Raw genomic sequence first — 20,420 nt, forward strand, 5'->3', positions numbered from 1 at the left:
GTGTCTGCTAGAAATAAACCCGTGGCATATCTGTTTATTTTTGGGTTTTGTTTTGTTTGCTTTCTTTCTTCCTGCCTATCTTGGATGTTTTCTCTCCTGTAGTTCATGTACACGGAGACAACTTGTCTGCTCTGTTGAGCTCCTCGGACTTTGGCCTGGTCTATAGCATCCGAGTCTTCCCACGCCCTTCGACCTTCTACCTTTCCGTTGTTCCCAAAGTCTCACCACCACTGACCACATCCATCGATGATCTTTAGATCTTTCTCCTCCCTTCAGAGTCCCGCTCCTGCCTTTGCAGTGATGGGATGGCTTGTATATGCTGGGCCCAGGGAGTGGCACTATTAGGAGGTGTGGCCTTATTATAGTAGGTGTGGCCTTGTTGGAGTGGGTGTGGCCTTGTTGAAGTGGGTGTGTCATTGTGGGAGGGTCCTTAAGACCCTCATCCTAGCAGCATGGAAGTCAGTCTTCCACCAGCAGCCTTCAGATGAAGATGTAGAACTCTCAGCTCCTTCTCTTGCACCATGCCTGCCCGGATGCTCCCATGTTCCCAGAACCTTGATGATAGTGGACTGAACTTCTGAACCTGTAAGCCAGCCCCAATTAAATGTTGTTTTTATTATAAGAGTTACCTTGGTCATGGTGTCTGTTAACAGCAGTAAAACCCTAAGACAGGTGAGTACCAGGCTTGGTTTAATGCTTTGTGGTTGTTTTTTTTTTTTATTTGTTTTTGTTTTTTTATCACTTCAACGCCTGTTGAAGGTTTAAGAAAAAAAGTAACCGGTCCTTTCTTTGAGACGGATAATGACCACTGTGGCAGCTCCTGTCACAACCAGGCATCTCTTTAGCTTCTGTGGCCTTTGATTTTGCCTCCTAAAGAATTAGGTGTGATTTTCTTTTTTCCCCAACCCCCAAGGTCTCTCCATTCCCCCTCTCACTGTCGATCCTTGTGCTTCGGGTATGGTAGACATTCTTGATTGTCAGGGACTGCACATGCTGGCCTTCGGTCGAGTCCCCCAGTCCACTTGACTCCCCTCTGTGTGTCTAGGGCTCATCGGCTTCAGGACTAGATCCCACTGGACCTGTCTTCTCGGTGATTGAGATGGAGTCCTACTCACTTCCTACTTCCCAGGGCCATCGGCTTCTCTTCTACTCTCCCATCTCCTAAGTACATCAGCCCGATGAAGGGCCTCCATAGTTCTCAATCTCAGGAAATGGTATCCATAGGCTTGTCTCACCTTTCTCTGCTCTCTTGGATCGCTTTAGTTGTCCTTCCTCCTGCCTCCCGATTCGCAGCCCACAGAAGTCCTGTTTGACCAGCCAGGCAGCCACATTCTGCCACACCTGGTGTTTGGCTCATTGGTGTCCTCCTTCTAGATAAACCCAGCTGGTCACTCTCCGTGCAGTAGCTCTTTGACTTGTCTTCTTGGACAGTACTTTCTTGGTTTTTTTTTTCCCCCCTCTCCCTTAGTTACTGTTCCTCGCCTGCCTCCTCTGCTCACTGCTTTCCAACTTACTCTAAATTGTCATAATTGCTCACCAGCATTTACAAGCTCTTAGGCTTTCATTGCTGTGAATAGACACTGTGTCCAAGGCAAGTCTTATAAAGGGAAACATTCACTTGGGGCTGGCTTACAGGTTTAGAGGTTCAGTCCATTATCATCCTCGCTGGAAGCATGGTAGCATGCAGGCAGACATAGTACTGGAGGAGCCCAGAGCTCTACATCTTTATCTGCAGGCAGATCAAGGAATGTCTTCTGCAGGCAGCCATGAGGGGAGTCTCATTCCACTGGCCAGACTTGATTGTGTGTGTGTGTGTGTGTGTGTGTGTGTGTGTGTGTGTGTATGACCTCAAAGCCCTACCTTCACAGTGATGCACTTCCTCTAATAAGGCCACACCTTTTGCAATAAGGCCACACCTCCAAACAGCCATTTCCCATGGGCCAATCCTATTTAACACCACACTTGGCTTTCTAATTCTCATTAAATTTCACCTCTGTACCTGAAGCTCTCAAATTTAGATATTCATTGTCTTCTGGCTCAACACCTACCTTCCTGCCCAATAATGGGCAATTAAATGGAATTGATCCAAACTAGAGCCCGTATCTAATCCTCCTTCGCCACCCATCTCCACCCCCCCCCTGGAATCAGTTAGTGATTCCATTTTTCTAGTTGCTTGCACGAAAGCCTGGGTGTTCTTCCGAAGCTGCGTTCACACTGAGTCAGCTTTGAGAAGGTGTTAATATGTCACCTCCTTCCGCACTGCCCCAGGCCTGCATCTGCCCTAGTTGATATTTCTGTTTGCACTTTAGACACTCCCCCCAAACAACAGCCACAGGGACCGGTTCATTCTGGTAGAATTCAGACCTTAGCAGCTGCCTCTACCCTAAACCCACCAACCCACCGTGCTCACTTCAAGTATCACTCAGAGAAAGATCCGGTATATTTGTCCCACGAGTTAGTGCTGTGCGTAGCTTCTGCTCCCTGGTGGCCCAGTTGGACATCCAGTATTACTGAGAGTCTATCCCACTGCAGGCCAGTTGGACATCAAGCATCGCCATGAGTCCGCCCCCTGCTGGCCAGTTGGATATCCAGCATCACTGTGAGTCTGCCCCCTGCTGGCCAGTTGAGCATCCAGCATCACCACCCTTCTCACTCTCTACATTCCAACCAATCACTGCATGGGCAGCTGAGCCACTGGGCCTGAGCTCCCGTGGTTTTTGTGACTGAGTTATCCCTTCTCTGCTCAGGTCTCCACACAAATATGACTTGTGTACAAGGGGCTTCCTCTTCTCTGCTCATCTGTAATAGCCTTTTTCCACCTTAATCCTCCTTCTGGGCCTTACCTAGCATCTCGTACCTATTATAATTGTATATTTTTTTCGATTTTTTTTCCTTGAAAGAGAGCACTACTCCACCCTCCATTGCTTACTGTAGCCTCGGTGACACAGGCAGACAACTCTAGCTCACTGTGAGTCATCTTTCTTCAAAAGATAACAGATTCTGCATCCAGTGGCAGATAGGAAGTCTGTTTCATTTTCTTTCATAAGGGAAGAACGATATTGCTTTTATCCACTTAAAACACTTGATAGTTCTCCAAAATGTAGTTCCAGAAACCAAATGAACATCTGGGGAGGGTGCTCCTATATTATCCCTTGTTATCACACAGCTGGCGACGTGTTGACAGGCAGTTCTGGGTGCCGTTCCGACGTTCCTTGTGCTGTGGAGCGCCTCAGGTACTTTGGTTCATTCTCCAGTCCTCTCCAGCAGTTCCTCAGTTTTGCAGGGAATGGGGGTACACATAGATGTTAGGAGAAAATAAAAGCTTGACTGCAAAGGGCTCTGTGGAAACATGCACGGTATGTGTCAGGGCTTGTTGAGGTTAGCCCACATGGAACAGGCAGTACTAGTTGAGGGTAGTCCACGTGGAACAGGCAGTGCTAGCAGAGGGTAGCCCACATGGAACAGACAGTGCTAGTTGAGGGTAGCCCACATAGAACAGGCAGTGCTAGCAGAGGGTAGCCCACATGGAACAGACAGTGCTAGTTGAGGGTAGCCCACATGGAACAGACAGTGCTAGCAGAGGATAACTTATACAGAATATGAGACATTCATAAACATTAACTGGAAACACTGTGTGTTGAAAGTTATTCTGGTCAGTAAGGATTACACAATTAAAAACCAAGAGAATGGGCTGGAGCAAGGGCTCAGTGGTTCTGAGCACTGGCTACCCTTCCAGAGGACCTGGGTTCCATGCCTAGCACCCACATGGCTGCCCACAACCATTTGTAACTCTAGCTCCTGGAGATCTGATGCCCTCTGAGGGCACCAAACACACATGTGGTACACGGGCATACCTGCAGGCAGAATGCTCATACACGAGAAACTTTACCAGAGGACATTTTCTGGAATGTCCGTCCTTTAATCTTAGAGAACATGTATGTGTCCCTGAGTGTTTGCCGTGTGCACATTTTTTTTAAAATCATAGAGATTCCATGAAAGAATGCCTGTGTGCTTGCTAACTGTGTGCATGTTTTCATTCTAGAGATCTCATTAAAGATTTAGTGGGAGGTCAGTTTATGAAATACCACCTGGCACAGTGAAAAACCGTCCTGTCAGACATGTCTCTTCCCCAGATTTGGTCTGTGTCTGTGAGTACACACGTGTACCTTTAACATGTTCCGGGATGGTTTAAGATTCTACTGTTCAGGAAAATAATAAAACCATGAAAACTCATAAATTAAGGTTACTGGTGCCAGGCAGTGGTGGCACATGCCTTTAATCCCAGCACTCGGGAGTCAGAGGCAGGCGGATTTCTGAGTTTGAGGCCAGCCTGGTCTACAAAGTTGAGTTCCAGAACAGCCAGGGCTACACAGAGAAACCCTGTCTTGAAAAACAAAACAAACAAAAAAGTAAGGTTACTGGCATGGAAAATATAGTTGTTATTTATGAACAGAAATTCATTCTTTTGTCCTGTTCTAGGAATTGAATTTAAGGCCTCACACATATTAGGCAAACCCTTTACCACTGAGCCCAGCCCCAAATGCAATTTTTCTAACCATTCACTACCAAGGTACATATTTCATCTCCAGGATGCCTTAAGAATTCCACAAGAGTGCTTTGTTAATATAAACACAAAACAGGACCACCACAGTGAAGAAGGCTCGATGGCCTCCCTCACCTATAATGTGGGCAGAAACTCCAGACCTTTAAGACCGTAACCAGAAGGAGATGACGTTTGTCAGACAGCTAGACAGGAGTTAATGTGGGAAAGACAGATGCTAACAGTGTACTCCCGCACAGGGAGCTGAGGCTGGCAAGGATGATGCTGAGGTGTTTTAAAGGGAGACTAGGAAGAAGGAACAAACAAAAAAACAAAAACGGCCGGGGTGGGGGGGAGGAAGAGCGAGAGCTCGGTGTGCCAGAAGTAGAAACGTCAAAGGGTCACGGGAGAAGCCTGAACGGGTCTGGGTGCAGCTCGCCTGGTCGTACCAATAGGGACAGCAATGAGTTAGGCAGACTGGGACACAGGGAGAGGTGGGGCTGGAACCGATGTGGAGTTCTTCACGCAGCCCTGAGTTTTCTCAGGCCATCAAAGTCAAAGGTCAACTGTGCGTGTCTCGCTTGGTCATTTTGCCTCTCCACCTGGAGCTCATCCATCCAGTTAGCGTGACTGGCCCGTGGATCCACCCATCTCTGACACCGTTGCTGAGAGTACAGATGTGCACCGCTTGAGAGTTTATGTGGCTGATGGGGATCTGGGCTTGGGTCCCCATGATGGCGAGCCAAGTCATTTACTTGCTGAGCCATCTCGCTGGCCCTGAGATCTCTTTGTAACTGCTTAAGTGCCAGTCCTCAGGGACACCCTCTCTGACTTTCTCAGCATGGCACTTCTCACCCATGCTGTTTCTTTCATAGAAAAGGTTGGATGACCACTAGAAATCGCTGGTGTTTTATATATTTGTATCTGTTTCCCCTCTTGCCTGCACCAGAATATCATGTTGAATCTTTTTTACAGCTAAAGCTTATAGCCTAGCCGAAGACTTAGCACGGTGTAGGGTCCGTGTAAATGTAGGGACAGAGACCCTTCATTGGAATAATTTGTAATACAAAAGCCTTAGAGATTTTATTGCCAAAATATGAAGTGATAAAGCTGCTAAATTGGTTAATAGCTTGTACTGACTATAAATCTGCCATCTGTGATATATAGACTTGGAAACCGGGAAACTCTGAGATAGGGTCTCACTTTGGAGCCCAGGATCACAGTCTTTTGGCTCTGCCTCCGCTTTGCCGAGACCACTGGGGTGTGCCACCATGTGTGTCTTCTATAGCTAAACTTTAAAAAATTTTTATTATGGCAGAATGTATGTGACTTAAATTGGCCATTTTGACAGGTTTTGAGAACTCAGGTCAGTGGTATAAAGGGGAATAAGTTTCGTTGGCTGTCCTGGATGGCCATTCCCACCAACCATCTCCAGAAATTTCTCACCTTCCTGAACTGAAATTCTGTACCTATTTGGCTCTAACCGCTCTTCTCCCCTCCCCACTCGGCTTCCCAAGGCATCGTCCTCCTTCCTAAGGGTTGGACTACAGTATCCGGATGGGTGGACGGAGAGATAGTAAGTGATTGGTAAATTGAAAGGTTGATAGGTAAATAGGTAAATGGCGTTTATCCATTCATGCCTGATACACACTTGAGTTTTTCAGCTCTCTGGGTCTTGAAAATAACACCTCTGTAAACACAGCACAATGGTGCACGCGCGCGCACACACACACACACACACTTATTCCCATGCTTGTTTTATGTTCTTGGGGGTGTGTATTCATGTAGAACTGCTGGATTACCCTGTGATTTTCCTCTTTTGTTTTTTAGTTTTTGGAGGAACCACTGCGCTGTTCTAAGCAGTGGCTGCCTCATGGCTCCGGCTGGCAGTTACCGCAAGGTTCCCGATTCTCCACACCCCAGCTAGCATTCCTTATGTTCTGTACACCAAACCCAGCTTTGGTTTTGGTAGTGGCCAGTTTTCCTAGTAGTAGATGTTAAGTAGAGGGTGCTCTGTGGTCGATTTACACTGGAAATGTTCCCCTCACTTGGTTACATGTCGTTTTTTGTGCCTTTTGAATGTTTCTAGAGAAATGTTGTTCGGGTCATTGACGGTGTTTGTTTGTTTGTTTTTTAAGATCAGGTTGTTTGTCGTTTTTATTTGGTTGAACATTTGAATAGTTGGCCGCATAGATAACTACATGCAAGGATATTTAAAGATGCATTCTCTCTTGTCCTCAGAGGTGCAAAGTACCATTTGCTGGCTCATACCACCCTGACCTTGGAAAATGCTGGAGACTGCTTTAAGACCCATAACCTGTCTGTTCACGGAGATGGTGAGTGCGCTGTGCGTTATTTCTTGTGTATTTTATTAGGTATGTATGTACACGTGGTGACGGTAATTCCTAATTTTAGCATGTTCCCCTGGAGGAGATAATGGCTTGAAAAATATACACATGGAGGAGTCTGTTTTTTTCCCAGTGTGTTTCTCTCTTCCCTACAGGAGAAAAATTAAGGTCCCCCCTCCACTTTCTAAATCTGACTTACAGTAGAAAGAACTGAAGTCTTCCAGGTCCTTATATGAGGCTCAGAGATGATGTTTCTTGTCTCTGCTAACTGGGTGGTCAGATGTATCTGGTTTTAAAGTTAATGATTAAGGTATAATCATCTGTTGGTAGAAAGCAGAGGGTATGAAGAAAGTAGGGTTATGTTCATTTTAATCACTTTCTTTCTGAATAATAATGATAGTTTCTCTCTCTTGTTCCCCCTAAAAGGAATCTATGGGAATGTGTAAGAAACTTAGGTGACAAGGAAGGCTTGTGAGCACTTTGCCAGCTGTACCTGGGATGGAAAGTACAGAGCAGTGTTGGGCTAGGAGCTCAGCTGTAGGGACTGAGTTTTACACACCTGCTGGTTTTCCAGGGGGAAAGTCTATGGAATGTGTGCAGGCTGATGGCCACTGCTTCATGCTTAACGCTCAGAGGTCTCAGTGCTATGGGATGGACGATTTCATGGTGACTTTTTTGTTTATAAGCGTGGTCTTTAATTTCTCAAACCCTATTTTTAATGATGGTTCTTAAACATTTAACCTTCTTTCTAGCCCACCACCCACCAGAGGTAGTGGGAAAGAAACATTATTAGGATATAAGTGGAGAAGTGGAACTGTTTAGAAATGGGTCTTTGGAGCAGTTCAGTTCACAGATCAGCAGTGGTAGCTCGATCCATTCGCAAACATTTTATGGCTCGACCACTAGTCCAGTTCAGTAGTGTCAGGATAGTGGCAGTGCTGGCAGGACTTAGTAGGAACAGCCAGGCCTCAGCCGAATCCGGCGTGCATGCGGCAGTGGGAGAGACTAGAACCAGCAGGGACTCAGGGAGAGGAGAAGTTCTTTGCTGTGCCTCTCTCAACAAAGGAAAGATCATCGAAGGCATCAGAGGGAGAAGAATCGTCATAAAGCTAGCTCTATAAGCAAGCCCCTCTCACGGTCCTTTGAGTCCTATTTATACTCCTGCCAAACATCACGTGCCCTCCCTTGATCTTGCCTCGTTGATGTGTCTTGCCTCGGTACACGAGTCTGTCTTAGCAAAACTCTATGTGAGTCTGTCTCAGCTGGCATCACTCTGCCAATGGGCCTGAGTCCAAGGAAGCGGCAAGAAGCCGCAGCACACCATCAGCAGCTTTTTGGTGTGGTTTCTCTCTGTAGAGACAACAAATGGAGCTCAACTAGACAATGTAAGGCGGACTAATGCACGCGTGTCATCAGTGAAGAATCCTTCAGCACATGTCTTTTCACGTGCTTGCTTCAGCAGACAGAGCTGTGTCCACTTCAGGAAAACATTTCCTTCACGTGTTTGCCCCAGCAAAACACCATCCGACATAACTGACTCTCCAAAGAACCCTTAAGTTTCCACTTCATATAAGAAATTTTACTAAGAACAGGGGGAGGGTGGTGGGTGGGCTGTAAAACCTGTGACCATTTAAAGAGCATCTCTAGCTACTACTCACCAATACCAGGTCCCCTCGGAACTCTGGATGTACATGTCCCAGCTTCCATGACATTCGCTTCCCTGTTGGTCTCTCATGGCTCTGCCATCCGTACAGCCTTCCCCACATGCCATGGTTTGAACTGTGATGGGGATGAGCTGTGTATTAAACTGTCTTTAGTGGCGAGCATTTGTGATTCCTGCTGCACTACTACTCAGTGTTGGTTTTCTTTCTCTCTCTCGCTCTCGCTCTCTCTCTCTCTCTCTCTCTCCCTCTTGCTCTCGCTCTCGCTCTGCTTTCCTATGGCTTGAGTCAGTACCAAAAAGTATCTTCGTAGGTCTATGTGGACCTAGTCCAAATGTGAACTTTATCAATGTGAAACCACACACACACACACACACACACACACACACACACTGCCTTATATCATATGGCCCCTGTGGTATTGTCTGCTCCCAATCTGTTTCTCATCAGGACTTCTTTTCCTCTTGGTTTTAATGCTCATCCCCGAAACAGGCCCAGCAGCCTTACCCACTAGCATGTTAATTATTTGTTAGAAATAATGGTGGATTCGCATAGTCTCTGCAGCAGGAAGTGTGAACAGATCTAGTTTTGTGTTCCAGTTTTTGTGGTTGTTCTGTTTTACTGTGTATGATTTCAGCCTCTGTTATTTAGTGCACATAATTTTTAAATAGTGGTTTTTTATTGTTAGTTTAGTATATATTTTTTTAATTTATATATTACATATTATATGTTACATTTACATATATATTATACACACACATATAATATATATCATAGGCCTGTCTCTTCCAACAAGGGCTGATTACTTTTATCATTTGATTTTCCCTCTGTTTGTAAAATTATGCATAATGTTTTAATATCTTAGAAATTACTCATAAATTGTTTTTTTAAGATTTATTATTATACATAAGTACACTGTAGCTGTCTTCAGACACACCAGATGAGGGCATCAGATCCCATTACAGATGGTTGTGAGCCACCATGTGGTTGCTGGGATTTGAACTCAGGACCTTCAGAAGAAGCAGTCTTACCCACTGAGCCATCTCACCAGCCCCTACTCTTAAATTGTAATCGCCAAAATAAACAATAAGAGATTGTTTTCACTTTTTCTAAGACAGCATGAAAACTTTAGAAGGATAGACTGTGTTTCTCTAATCTGTGCATTCTTGCTATAGAACATAATTCTGTTTGTTTTTGAGTGTCACAGGGTAGGTACATTGAGCTTGACCTAGCTTAACCCCATGCTCTGACTGTTCATAGGGGACGACTTGACTTCTATTATCTTGAACTTGGGATCCCCCCCACACACACACTTTTTTTTTCTCAAAACAATCCTTAGAGTTTCTTTTAGAAAAACTTTGGGCGGGGGGTGTCCTGGGACTTTTGACTTCACTTTTGAAAGGCATTTTTATGGAATATGCTTGGTACTTTCATGTCTGTCCATCTTGTCCCCTTGGTTCAGAAGGAATGATTAAGTACTTTGAGATGTGTTGGGTACAGGGTTGAGAGTGGCCATGAGACATGGACAGAGTGACTGGGGCAGTGAGACTGCCCTGGGGATGTGAGCAGAGAGGGAGCTGGCAGGTGCCAGGCGCATGGACGATACCATACGTGGACTGTGGACATAGGAACCTAAGGCAGGTGGTGTTTTATAAGTGTAGAGATTGATACTCAGGTTAATTGAGTCTCCTAGAGGTCCTCTTTCTTGAGGGAAGCACAGAGAAGCTGTGGTTGTTTTATTCCTCAGTAGTCTGAGACTGTAAGAAAGCCCAGGTAAGAGGTGGCAGGTGGAGGCAGAGTATATGACAACTGCTTTGTGGAGCTCGGGACCCAGTGTCTTTCAAGGATGCTAGGATGGGATGCTGCTACATCTGCCCTCAAGACTATGACAGGAAGGGATTCTATATCTGCATCCTCTTCTCAAGGGTGATGCAGGAAGGGACCTAACATCTCCATTCAGGGATGCTGCAGGAAGGAGGACTTTTCCTTTCCGTACCTGGAATCTGAGCTCAGTTTATGAGACGCACATTACTAGATGTGGGGTGTTAGGTTCAAATACATTATTGATTGCACAAACTTTATGGACTTGCCTACAAATCATTGATGATTCTGCGTCATAGGGAATTACATTCTAAGTTTAAAAAAAAAGCAACTCACAGATATTTACAACATAAGCCATTCATAAATTTGAGATTCCTATATAAAAGGAATTTATGTGTCGCTCAGACGCTAGGCTGTGGAGAGATTCTGTTTTGTTTAGTGCTTGTTGTAGGAAAGATAACTCCCACTTACTGCTTTGTGTCTGTGCCTGGACATCACTGAGTGCTTTGTGTAGATGCATGGATCCTACCAGGTCCCCTTTACTGAGCCCTGAATAAAAACCACATTCCGTTAGTCCCAGAGGAATGCTATTGTGGTAGGCCATAATAGGCTGATGCATGGGGAAGTTGTTAAAGATCTGTAGTTTTAGCTTTGTCTCTTTATTTAGACCAGCTCCCTCCTTGACTGATAACTAAGCTTTGGTTATTTATATACTACTGTATATTTTAGTTTATGCTCAGTATCCTGGTTAGTGTCTGATATCTTGACACACCTAGGAAGAATCCGTTTGAAGAATTTCCTCCATCCAGCTCCATGTGGGCATGTCTGTGGAGCATTTTCTTGCTGGCTAATTGATAGAGGAAGGCCTGGCCCACTGTGGGTGGTCCCATCCCTAGGCAGGTGGGTCTGGGCTGTATAGTGAGCCTAGCTGAGCAGAAGCCAGAGAGCAAGCTGGTAATTAGCATTCCTCCAGGTTCCTGCCTTGAGTTCCCTCCCCTGCCTTCCCTCATTGATGGACTATTATCTGGAAGTATAAGCGGAACGGAACCTCTTCTCCCTGAATCACTTTTGGTCACCATATTCATCACAGCAACAGAAAGCAAACTAGATCACAACGGAACTGTATTTTTACCCAAAACCAGTATTTTTTTTTCAAAGTCTCTAAAGTTTTAAGTAAATAATAATTCCAGCCAACAGCTAGATATCAGGATGCAGTGAACATTCAAAGAAATCTTTTTTACGTGGGACAACCTGAGATGAGGGTGAAGAAGTATTAAAAAAGTATAGCAAAGTAAAAACAAAATTCGAGGCTTTTGGGCCCAGGCTTGGGAGTGTAGCCTTTGTGGCTTAGTGCTCCAGGTACTGGTCATAAAACAGATAGCGACATTCCTCCACCTACCCGCTTCCTGGGTTCAATTCAAAGAATGGCACCCTGACCATTACTGGAACCTGCAATGCAAATGTGCTATCTTTAGGGGCTCTTAGATTGTTAGGGGCTCTTAGAAACTGTCTTGAGAGATAACCTGACACTTGTGACTTTATACTTCCTTGTGACTCTTAACTGGTATTTTTGGTATTTTCCAACAACACCCTCCCCACCTCCATGAATTGTGGTTTCTTCCTTTAAATACCCCCTTACTCAGCTACTCGGGGCACCATGGTCCTCTACCCCTGCGTGGTGTATGACCATGGGCCCGAGAACGCTCTCGAATAAAAATCCTCTTGCAAGTTGAAGCAAGACCGTTTCTTGTGGGTGATTTTGGGGTGTCGCCTCTCCTGAGTCAGAACGTGAGGGAGTCCTCACGTTGTGGGTCTTTCAAGGGCACATACTGGATATTTGTGTACATCCTGTACACAGGTTACATTTTCTGGCGCTTTTCTTCTACATGGGTAGGAGGGATTTATTCCTACTGCTGTGCTGCCTTAGAGAGATGCCAACATGTTGGGTGGTTCATTTGTTTGTTTGTTTGTTGTGTCCCCCCCACCCCCTGTCTTGCTCCAGCCCTGCTCACTCTGGGCCCTGCTTTGGTTTGATTTGGTCGAGAGAACTTTTCTTTTCTTTTTTTTGGTTTTCGAGACAGGGTTTCTCTGTATAGCCCTGGCTGTCCTGGAACTCACTTTGTAGATCAGGCTGGCCTCGAACTCAGAAATCCGCCTGCCTCTGCCTCCCGAGTGCTGGGATTAAAGGCGTACGCCACCACGCCCGGCGAGAGGACTTTTCAAAATAATGTCCAACTTAAAACAGAAAACTTACAAGTTTATTGCCAAGGTCTTCCCTCCCCCACACATGATACCAAGCTGCTTTCAGCATGTCTCACAGACCCCAGGAACCTTAGCATCTGCTAAGTACCGTTGACCACCACCGCCTGCCTCTGCAAGCAAGGCTCTTTCTAATGTAGACCCCTTGCTTCCTGCCCTGCTCCACTGAAAGGACGTAGCACCCCTGCATCAATTCCCAAGTCTCCTCTTGACTCTCACAAACTTAGCATCTGTCTTAGTCAGGGTTTCTATTCCCACACAAAACATCAGGACCAAGAAGCAAGTTGGGGAGGAAAGGGTTTATTTGGCTTACACTTTCCACGTGGCTGTTCATCACCAAAGGAAGTCAGGACAGGAACTCAAGCAGGTCAGGAAGCAGGAGCTGATGCAGAGGCCATGGAGGGATGTTCTTTACTGGCTTGTTTCCCCTGGTTTGCTCAGCTTGCTCTCTTATAGAACCCAAGACTACCAGCCCAGGGATGGCACCACCCACAAGGGCCCTCCCACCTTGATCACTAATTGAGAAAATGCCTTACAGCTGGATCTCATGGAGGCATTTCCTCAAGGGAGGCTCTTTTCTCTGTGATAACTCCAGCCTGTGTCAAGTTGACACACAAAACCAGCCAGTACAGCATCTTTAGAGAGACGTGCTGGTTATTTGGGAGAAAGCCCTCCCTTGTGCTTGCCGGATGCTGCCTTGTTGTGTGACCTGAGTATATCTCCAGGGCCATGCTCTCTGCCTATTGGTGGCCGTTGCTGAGTTTCTGACTGTTAAGGTTGTCTTCTGACTCCCTGGCTATGCATATGCATTCTGTGGTTGGAGCCAGTGAGTCTAAGTCGCGTAAGCAAGCGTTCCCTATTGGCCTTACCATAGGAGGCCTGTGTCTCTCCTGTTGGTCAGAGGAGCGCCACAACGTGCCAGTGTCCTTGTTCACTCTAAAGTTGTGTATGTTGTAGAGGTGGTAGCAGGGAGACATTCAAGAGGCGTGAGCCCTTCCACGGCTCCTCTTGGAGTACTGCCTTGCCTCCCTGGAATACCAAGATATTCCAGCCCATTGTGCTCCATCCCTGATTGGGGGCGGGGGAAGGGTGAACCCTGGGTTCTACTGCTCCTTTTGCTTAGTGCACTGGTGAATCACCACATCATGGTGTCTTCTCATTGTTCACAGGGGGCTGGGGCCGCCCAACCAACATGGTCACTCTTTTTTTTTTTTTTTTTTTCCTGCTTGGTTGGGACTCCTCACACTAGGCTACCCGTCACTCCAGGCCTGTACACCCTGCTCAGTCTAGTCTTTCTAGGCTGTACAGCTGCTGTGTAAGCTCTGCCTTGGTGTGAACACCCCTTGGCCGGCTCACTAAAGCTCTGATGCCTTACACTGATGGCTTCCTCTCTCTCCGACTCTCCCCATTCTCCCTCCTCCTCTCCTGCCTCTTCCCCTCTCCCTCCTCCTGTCCTGCCTCTTTCTCCTCTCCCTCCTCCTCTGTGCACTCTTCCTCCTCCTCTCCTTCCTCCTTTCCCTACTCTCCCTCTTCCTCCTCGTCCCTTCCTCTTCTTCCCACTCTCCCTCCTCCTCTCTCACCTCTCCCCACTCTCTCTCCTCCCTCCCCTCCTCCTGTTCCTTGCTTGATGTCATCACCCAGAAAGCCCTCACAGTTCCTCCCCTCCCCTCTCAGGGCTCACCCTCAAGGCTGCCCCTCGTGGCTCATGAGTACTTGTTCAACTGGAGGAGGGGAAGGAGTAGGGCGAAGGTGTTTAAGTATCTCAACATGGGTAAAATAATGTTCCACTTAGAGGCTCACCTTACTAATTATTCTAATGAAAACTGGAGCAAGAGGGGAAATCTGGTCACCACCAATCAGTGCAGTAGACTACTTTGTGTGAAACTCTGAACAGCCCCCTTGAATAATTGCTTCTGAAGTCAAGAGACTAGAGGCCGCTGCTCTTTCAGTTGACCACGGTGTTGTTCCGGACCGGTCCTGACCTCTTTCACATACTTGGGTACGCCATTAGCATTCAGGTAGGTGAACCTATATGTCAGATGAATGTTAAAATATGTTAACAATAAAGCAAACAAAATTAAAGAAAAGGAAAAATTCTGGACTGTGTAACAACCTTAAATGTAAATTCATAACTTGCCTCTTTCCTCCCTTTCTTCTTTACACAGAGGAGTGTTCCTTTTGGCTTCCCTTGTATGGCAACGTGTGCTGCCGGCTGGTGGCCCAGCCAGCTTGCATGGCTGCAGATGCATTTGCAGGATTCCTTAATGAACAGGTAGAACACGTCTCATGTCCCTCGGCTGTGGGGTACCAGTCGGACTCTATGCAGGCGTTTGCTCGAGGGGCCTTTCTGAAAGTGTTAGTTTTTTTTCAATATTGTCAGATGTGAGCCGTGAAAGGATGGAGGCTGGATAACTGTGGGGCAGTCTCTCCAGTTCTCTCTGGCTCCCCATCCCACAAACACAGGCACAGGATGGTGGCAGTGATTCTCTTATGGAAGCTGACCCTGGCTATGCAGCACCTTTCACATACTCTTCTGGCAGACAGCATTTGGCACAGTTTGAGCCTCTGGGCTTCCAAAGCTGCCTCTGGGCCACCTCCTCCTGATTTATTCATGGCCATAGTTATTTCTATTCAGTAAATAATTAATTGTGGGCTTCAATGAATCAATAGCGCTTTTTTTTTTTTTTTTTTTTTTTGCTAAAAGATTCCATTAGAAGGAAAGAAAAATCTGCATTCTTACCAGGTAGTCAACATCTTCTAGTATTCTGGGGGGGGAAAAAAAAAGAAGGGAAATTATTTTCAGTGTGGAGAGAGTTATTTTTATAATTTCTCTGAGTCTTTTGATGAATTGCCGCAGAATTCTAAGCACTAGATTCTAATAGACTAGCTTTCCCAAATCTGTGTTGATTTATGATTTTCTGTGTGTAAAATTGTATGGTAATAATTACCTTCATTTTGCTTAATGCTTCTGAGAACTCCAGGCGTCTCCTCCGCTCTTGGGTTTGAGGTGCTCAGACTTAACTGTACAGCCGATGCATAGCTAATTCCATGCCGTTTTTAAAGTTCTAAAACCTTCACTGATTATGTAAATACTGAGTTGGGGTTAAAGTTTAGGGGGTTGTGATGGAAATTGATTGATAGTTGTTTGGCCTTTTTTTTTTTTTTTTTCTTCCAGCAAACAGGAAAAGGTCTGGTTGGCTGGAGAAGGCTGTACTGTGCTCTGAGAGGGGGTAAACTCCGCTGTTTTTATGGCCCCGAAGAAATCGAAGCTAAAGTGGAACCAGCTCTGGTGGTTCCTGTTGACAAGGTGAGCAGCTCGCAGTTCCAGGGCGAGCACTGAGCCGTAGCCCCAGCCCTTTGAGATGCTGTATTCGTGAGGATATCGTGGCTCCTGAAGTTTATGGTCGCGTTTATTCTTGACATCCTTGACGTCATGAAGAAAAGGAGCCACGGGCTGTGGAGACGGGTTATTAACGGAATGTTATCTTTCTTTGCACGGAGAGGCTACTGATGGGACCAGTCACTCTCTAGTCCCTAAGAACACATCATAATGGAAGTGGATGCTAACAGACAGGTCTTAAAGCCCAGAGTATGTATGACCCCACCTTGATGAGATATCTGTGGGAGCTGGAGACTTGGCGCATTGCTTAAGATGGTTTCCTGCCCTTGCAGGGGACCTGAATTCAGTCCCCAGTGCCCACATCATGCCACTAAAGTGATTTAACTCCCACTCTAGGGGATCCCATACCCTCTTCTGGCTTCTGAGAGCACATGCGTACACATAACATACACACTCACAGAGACAAATGAATAAAAGGCTTTTTTAAAATTTAAAAAGTTTTTTTTTTTTTAACTTATATCATTTCATGAGTTTAAGGGATGCTATAAACATAAATCGTCAGCCCAGGCTATGGCGATGTTCTTCCTTGTTAATACTCAAACGAGTTCATTAAAAGACCTTCTCGTTTCTTGTGGAATGAAGGGGCAGTTGGCCATACCTCTGCCAGCAAAGGAAAGCCTTAGAACATGTGAGGATGCAGATTGCACTTAGACCATCCCACCCGAGTGTCTGCCAAGGTTCTTTATCCGGGTTTGACACAAGAAAGCAACATCGCTGTCTAGTTACAAGCTTTTCACGTAAAATTCTGTAGGGAAGTAAGTGTGTCAGCATAGGACTGAGTTTCTTTCACGACAATCTTGACTTCGCCTCTTTTGTTACGGCCCTCCGCTGACAGAACCCTTCCCTAGAATACTTTCAATAATGTCTCTGGAGCCAAAGCCTATTTGTTTTTTTTTTGTTTTGTTTTGTTTTTTTTAACTCTTTCCAGTAAAGAGGCCTATCTGGACCGGGTGATTGGATAGGAACCGTAGCATCTTTTAGCTGTGTGCTTTCTACCTTCTACTCTAAAGAGTGACGTAAAGTCACGTGTGATTTTACGTAAAAGTCGTACTCCAGAATACATTGGGAACCATGGGTTTTTTTCTGATCTGTCTGGACTTGAATTTAGTTCTTTAGTTCTTTTCCAGCAATATATTTTTATCTATCTAGTTTTTAGAAAAAAAAATTTTTTTTTTGCTCTTTACCCAAAGGAAGTTGTGTAGTAAGACTTTTTAATCTCATAAAGTCCACTTAACTTCATGTTTTTATTTGCAAGTTCTTCATGATAAAGCTTTAATTAAAAAAAATTTAAAGAGTTATTCTTTAAACACATAAATAAATAATGCCTCCATATTAAAATATAATGAACTTATCTTGGTTTAGAAAAATGGGTTTATGGAGTATGTAATTTTATTAGTGAACAATCTCATCGTTTGCCAGCTTTGTATTTTGTTTTGTTCACGCACTCTCTTTAGTCTCTTACTACTTTGAAGAATTCAAACGTAAAACAAGGTTGCAATAGAAAGCCAGCCAGCCATGCTCTTGAACAGACAGGACTTCCCCGAGTCTGCCCTTCCAGCCTTCTACTGTTGTTAATGGCCTTCTCTCTCCTGGTTATTTCTCTTTCTGGGTCACTTGAAAATCAGTTGCAAACAGCACCTTGCTACTACCAGGAAGGATGCTTTGTATATAACTGTAACATTATCACCTACAGGAAGTCTGTTGCTGAAGCAGTGTGACTGCAGAGAGAGGGATTGCCCCTGCGTCCCTAACACAGCCAACGTTCATTGATTGATTGCTTTGCTCCAAGACCCCTAGGCACCCAAGTCCTTTGCTCCCATTACCGAATCGTGGCCCAGCCTGCCTTTGTTTTCCTTTGGTGACCCTGACATGCTTTTTTAAGTTCAGGTCGTGTCTGAGGGGGAAGTGTAGATGCCTGGATGTTCTCAGGGAAATTGTGTAGGTCTGGCCTGGAGAGCTGGAGGAAACACCCATGAATGACATTTGACCTCTACCCGCTTGAAAGTGCTTTATTAGCCAAAGTGGTAGGAAGGAAGGTTGAGTCTTTGAGATCCGCAATCTTGTTGCGATTTAAATACTAGACATTGGCCACTTGAGTATGTTCACACTGGGACTTGGTTCTCTAGAGGTGCTCTCCTTTGGAGCCCTCCCCTCCCTCTGCTGAGCCCTCCCCTCCCTCTCTGCTGAGCCTCCCCTTCCTCTTCTGAGCCCTCCCCTCTCTCTGCTGAGCCCTCCCCCCTCTGCTGAGCCCTCCCCTCCCTTTCTGCTGAGCCCTCCCCTCTCTCTGCTGAGCCCCCGCCCTCTGCTGAGCCCTCCCCTCTCTCTGCTGAGCCCCCGCCCTCTGCTGAGCCCTCCCCTCCCTCTCTGCTGAGCCCTCCCCCTAGCCCTCCCATGGGCCTAACAACTTTCTGCTCACAGTAACCTCCATCAATCTAGGTATTCAAATCTGCCACACCGTCCCAGGAGTATTGTCACTCCCTAAACACGATGGTTATGTCATTGCTTATTCCAGTTTTTCTCAGTTCCGAAAGTGAGTCAGATGTGCAGAAAAGTCGGAAAAAACACAGTGGTCGGCCTCGTGGCCAACCCCTTTGATTTGACAAACCCGTGGTGTTTTTCTGTCTATTCCCTGGTCTCATTTCTTTGCTGATGTGTTTGAACCCAAGGCTGATACACCTCCCTGAGGAACACAATTTGTGAAACAGCTATTTCACGCCTGTGTTTGTAACAGCTGAGAAATGTAACAGTGTGGCCCAACATACATATAGTCGATCTTTAAATTACCCCTTCGCTGTCCAAAATGGCTGCTTGGCTTGAGTTTTTAATGCAGGACTCTCCCGATTAGCTTCCCTACCCCAAGCAAGGTGCTGGCTAGTGCCCTGCTGGCCCGGGGACTGCGCTGTGGTTCCCATGGACTGGCCGTTTCCCCAACCCCTTCCCATTCCCTCTTACCGTGTAATAAACTCGTACATTTTTGTATCTGCCTAATTTTTTGACTTTAAAATACATGGTAGATTTTCGTTTGTTGTTTTTTGTTTGTTTGTTTGGGGGGGGGGTTGAGATAGGGTTTCTCTGTGTAGCCCTGGCTGTCCTGGAACTCACTCCATAGACCAGGCTGGCCTCGAACTCAGAAATCTTCCTGCCTCTGCCTCCCAAGTGCTGGGGTAGATTTTCTTGATGGCCTTTTCTTGTGATGTTCCAATAGTATTTGTGTTTAAGGCCACCATAAAGACCATGTGAGCAGCTAAGTTTGGTAACCGCTCAGCTGTGACATGTCCGATACAGTTCTCAGCTTGGATTGCAGGGGGTGGGGGTTCTGCTCTCAGACTGTAATTCTTGTCCCACTAAATGACATTTCCTGTAAGGCCAAGTCGGTTCATTAATTTTCATAGGGAGCCATCTGTGGAAATGGTCACATTAAGGGAAGTAAAACGTAAAAGCTATTCCCCACGTACTTTCAATCCAAATCTGAAAGGGTGATTTACTTCAAAGCGATTGCTTCAACTTCACAAAACTTCACCCTGAATGTTGTTTGGGCAAGACACTCAATGGCGGGTACTTAAGGACAGTCTCTGTGTACTGCAGAAAGCGCTTTATTAGCCAAAGCTATATCTGTGGCTGGTAGGGTGGGAAAAAGCTAGAGTCTTCGAGATCAGCAGTCTGTTTTGATTTACATACTAGACATCAGTTATTTCTATAATAGATCTGTGCTGAATCAATCAATAACTCTACTCAGTGTGATAGGTTTTATTGAATTGTCTCGAACATGCTTTTAACTATTATATTTATCAAACGCACTTAGAAAGCCCAGTAACCACAGATCTCATGGCATGTTTTCCCATTCATGGTAATCATTTTGATATCGGAAGCCTGTCAGCTACACAGTTGTCCTTGATTAAATATAGCCTCAACAACTGTTATTTAGTAGTGCCTTTCACGAGGCGTTTACAATCAATGGATGCTATCGGTAGAAATTGAAGGTAACTATTTCAAACTGATATTGGCCATGCCTGATGCTTGGTTTAATCAATGACCGCGCTATACACAGTTCAGACATCCCCTCTCTGTGTCCTGTGGATGTGCCCATGCTCCGTCCCCAGACCTGGGTCAGCGATGGTGTCGGGTTTTTTTTTTGTTTGTTTGTTTTGTTTTTGTTTTGTTTTCTTTTTTTTTTGATTTTTAATATTTTTATTACATATTTTCCTCAATTACATTTCCAATGCTATCCCAAAAGTCCCCCCTAGGGCCCCCCACTTCCCTACCCACCCATTCCCATTCTTTTGGCCCTGGCAATCCCCTATATTGGGGCATATAAAGTTTGCAAGTCCAATGGGCCTCTCTTTCCATTGATGGCCGACTAGGCCATCTTTCGATACATATGCAGCTAGAGA

The 20,420-nt window shown here is 45.6% G+C and overlaps 1 protein-coding gene and 1 long non-coding RNA gene across 2 annotated transcripts in view; one reads left to right on the plus strand and one right to left on the minus strand.

Moving 5' to 3' along the window:
• The window catches only part of Rtkn2 (rhotekin 2), a 70,758-nt gene that overhangs the window by 32,553 nt on the left and 17,785 nt on the right, over positions 1-20,420 (plus strand). Inside the window, exons 7-9 of the mRNA XM_021174955.2 lie at positions 6,782-6,876; positions 14,795-14,901; positions 15,805-15,936. Coding sequence (XP_021030614.1) covers positions 6,782-6,876; positions 14,795-14,901; positions 15,805-15,936 — 334 coding nt within the window. The remainder of the gene's footprint in view (positions 1-6,781; positions 6,877-14,794; positions 14,902-15,804; positions 15,937-20,420) is intronic.
• On the minus strand, positions 14,873-15,696 carry LOC110303750. The gene is made up of 3 exons (XR_002378954.2): positions 15,578-15,696; positions 15,370-15,394; positions 14,873-14,976 (listed from the first exon to the last, which is right to left on the minus strand). It is a non-coding gene; the product is annotated as an uncharacterized LOC110303750 (long non-coding RNA).

The sequence above is a fragment of the Mus caroli genome, chromosome 10, assembly GCF_900094665.2.
Source record: "Mus caroli chromosome 10, CAROLI_EIJ_v1.1, whole genome shotgun sequence".
Lineage (NCBI taxonomy): Eukaryota > Metazoa > Chordata > Mammalia > Rodentia > Muridae > Mus > Mus caroli.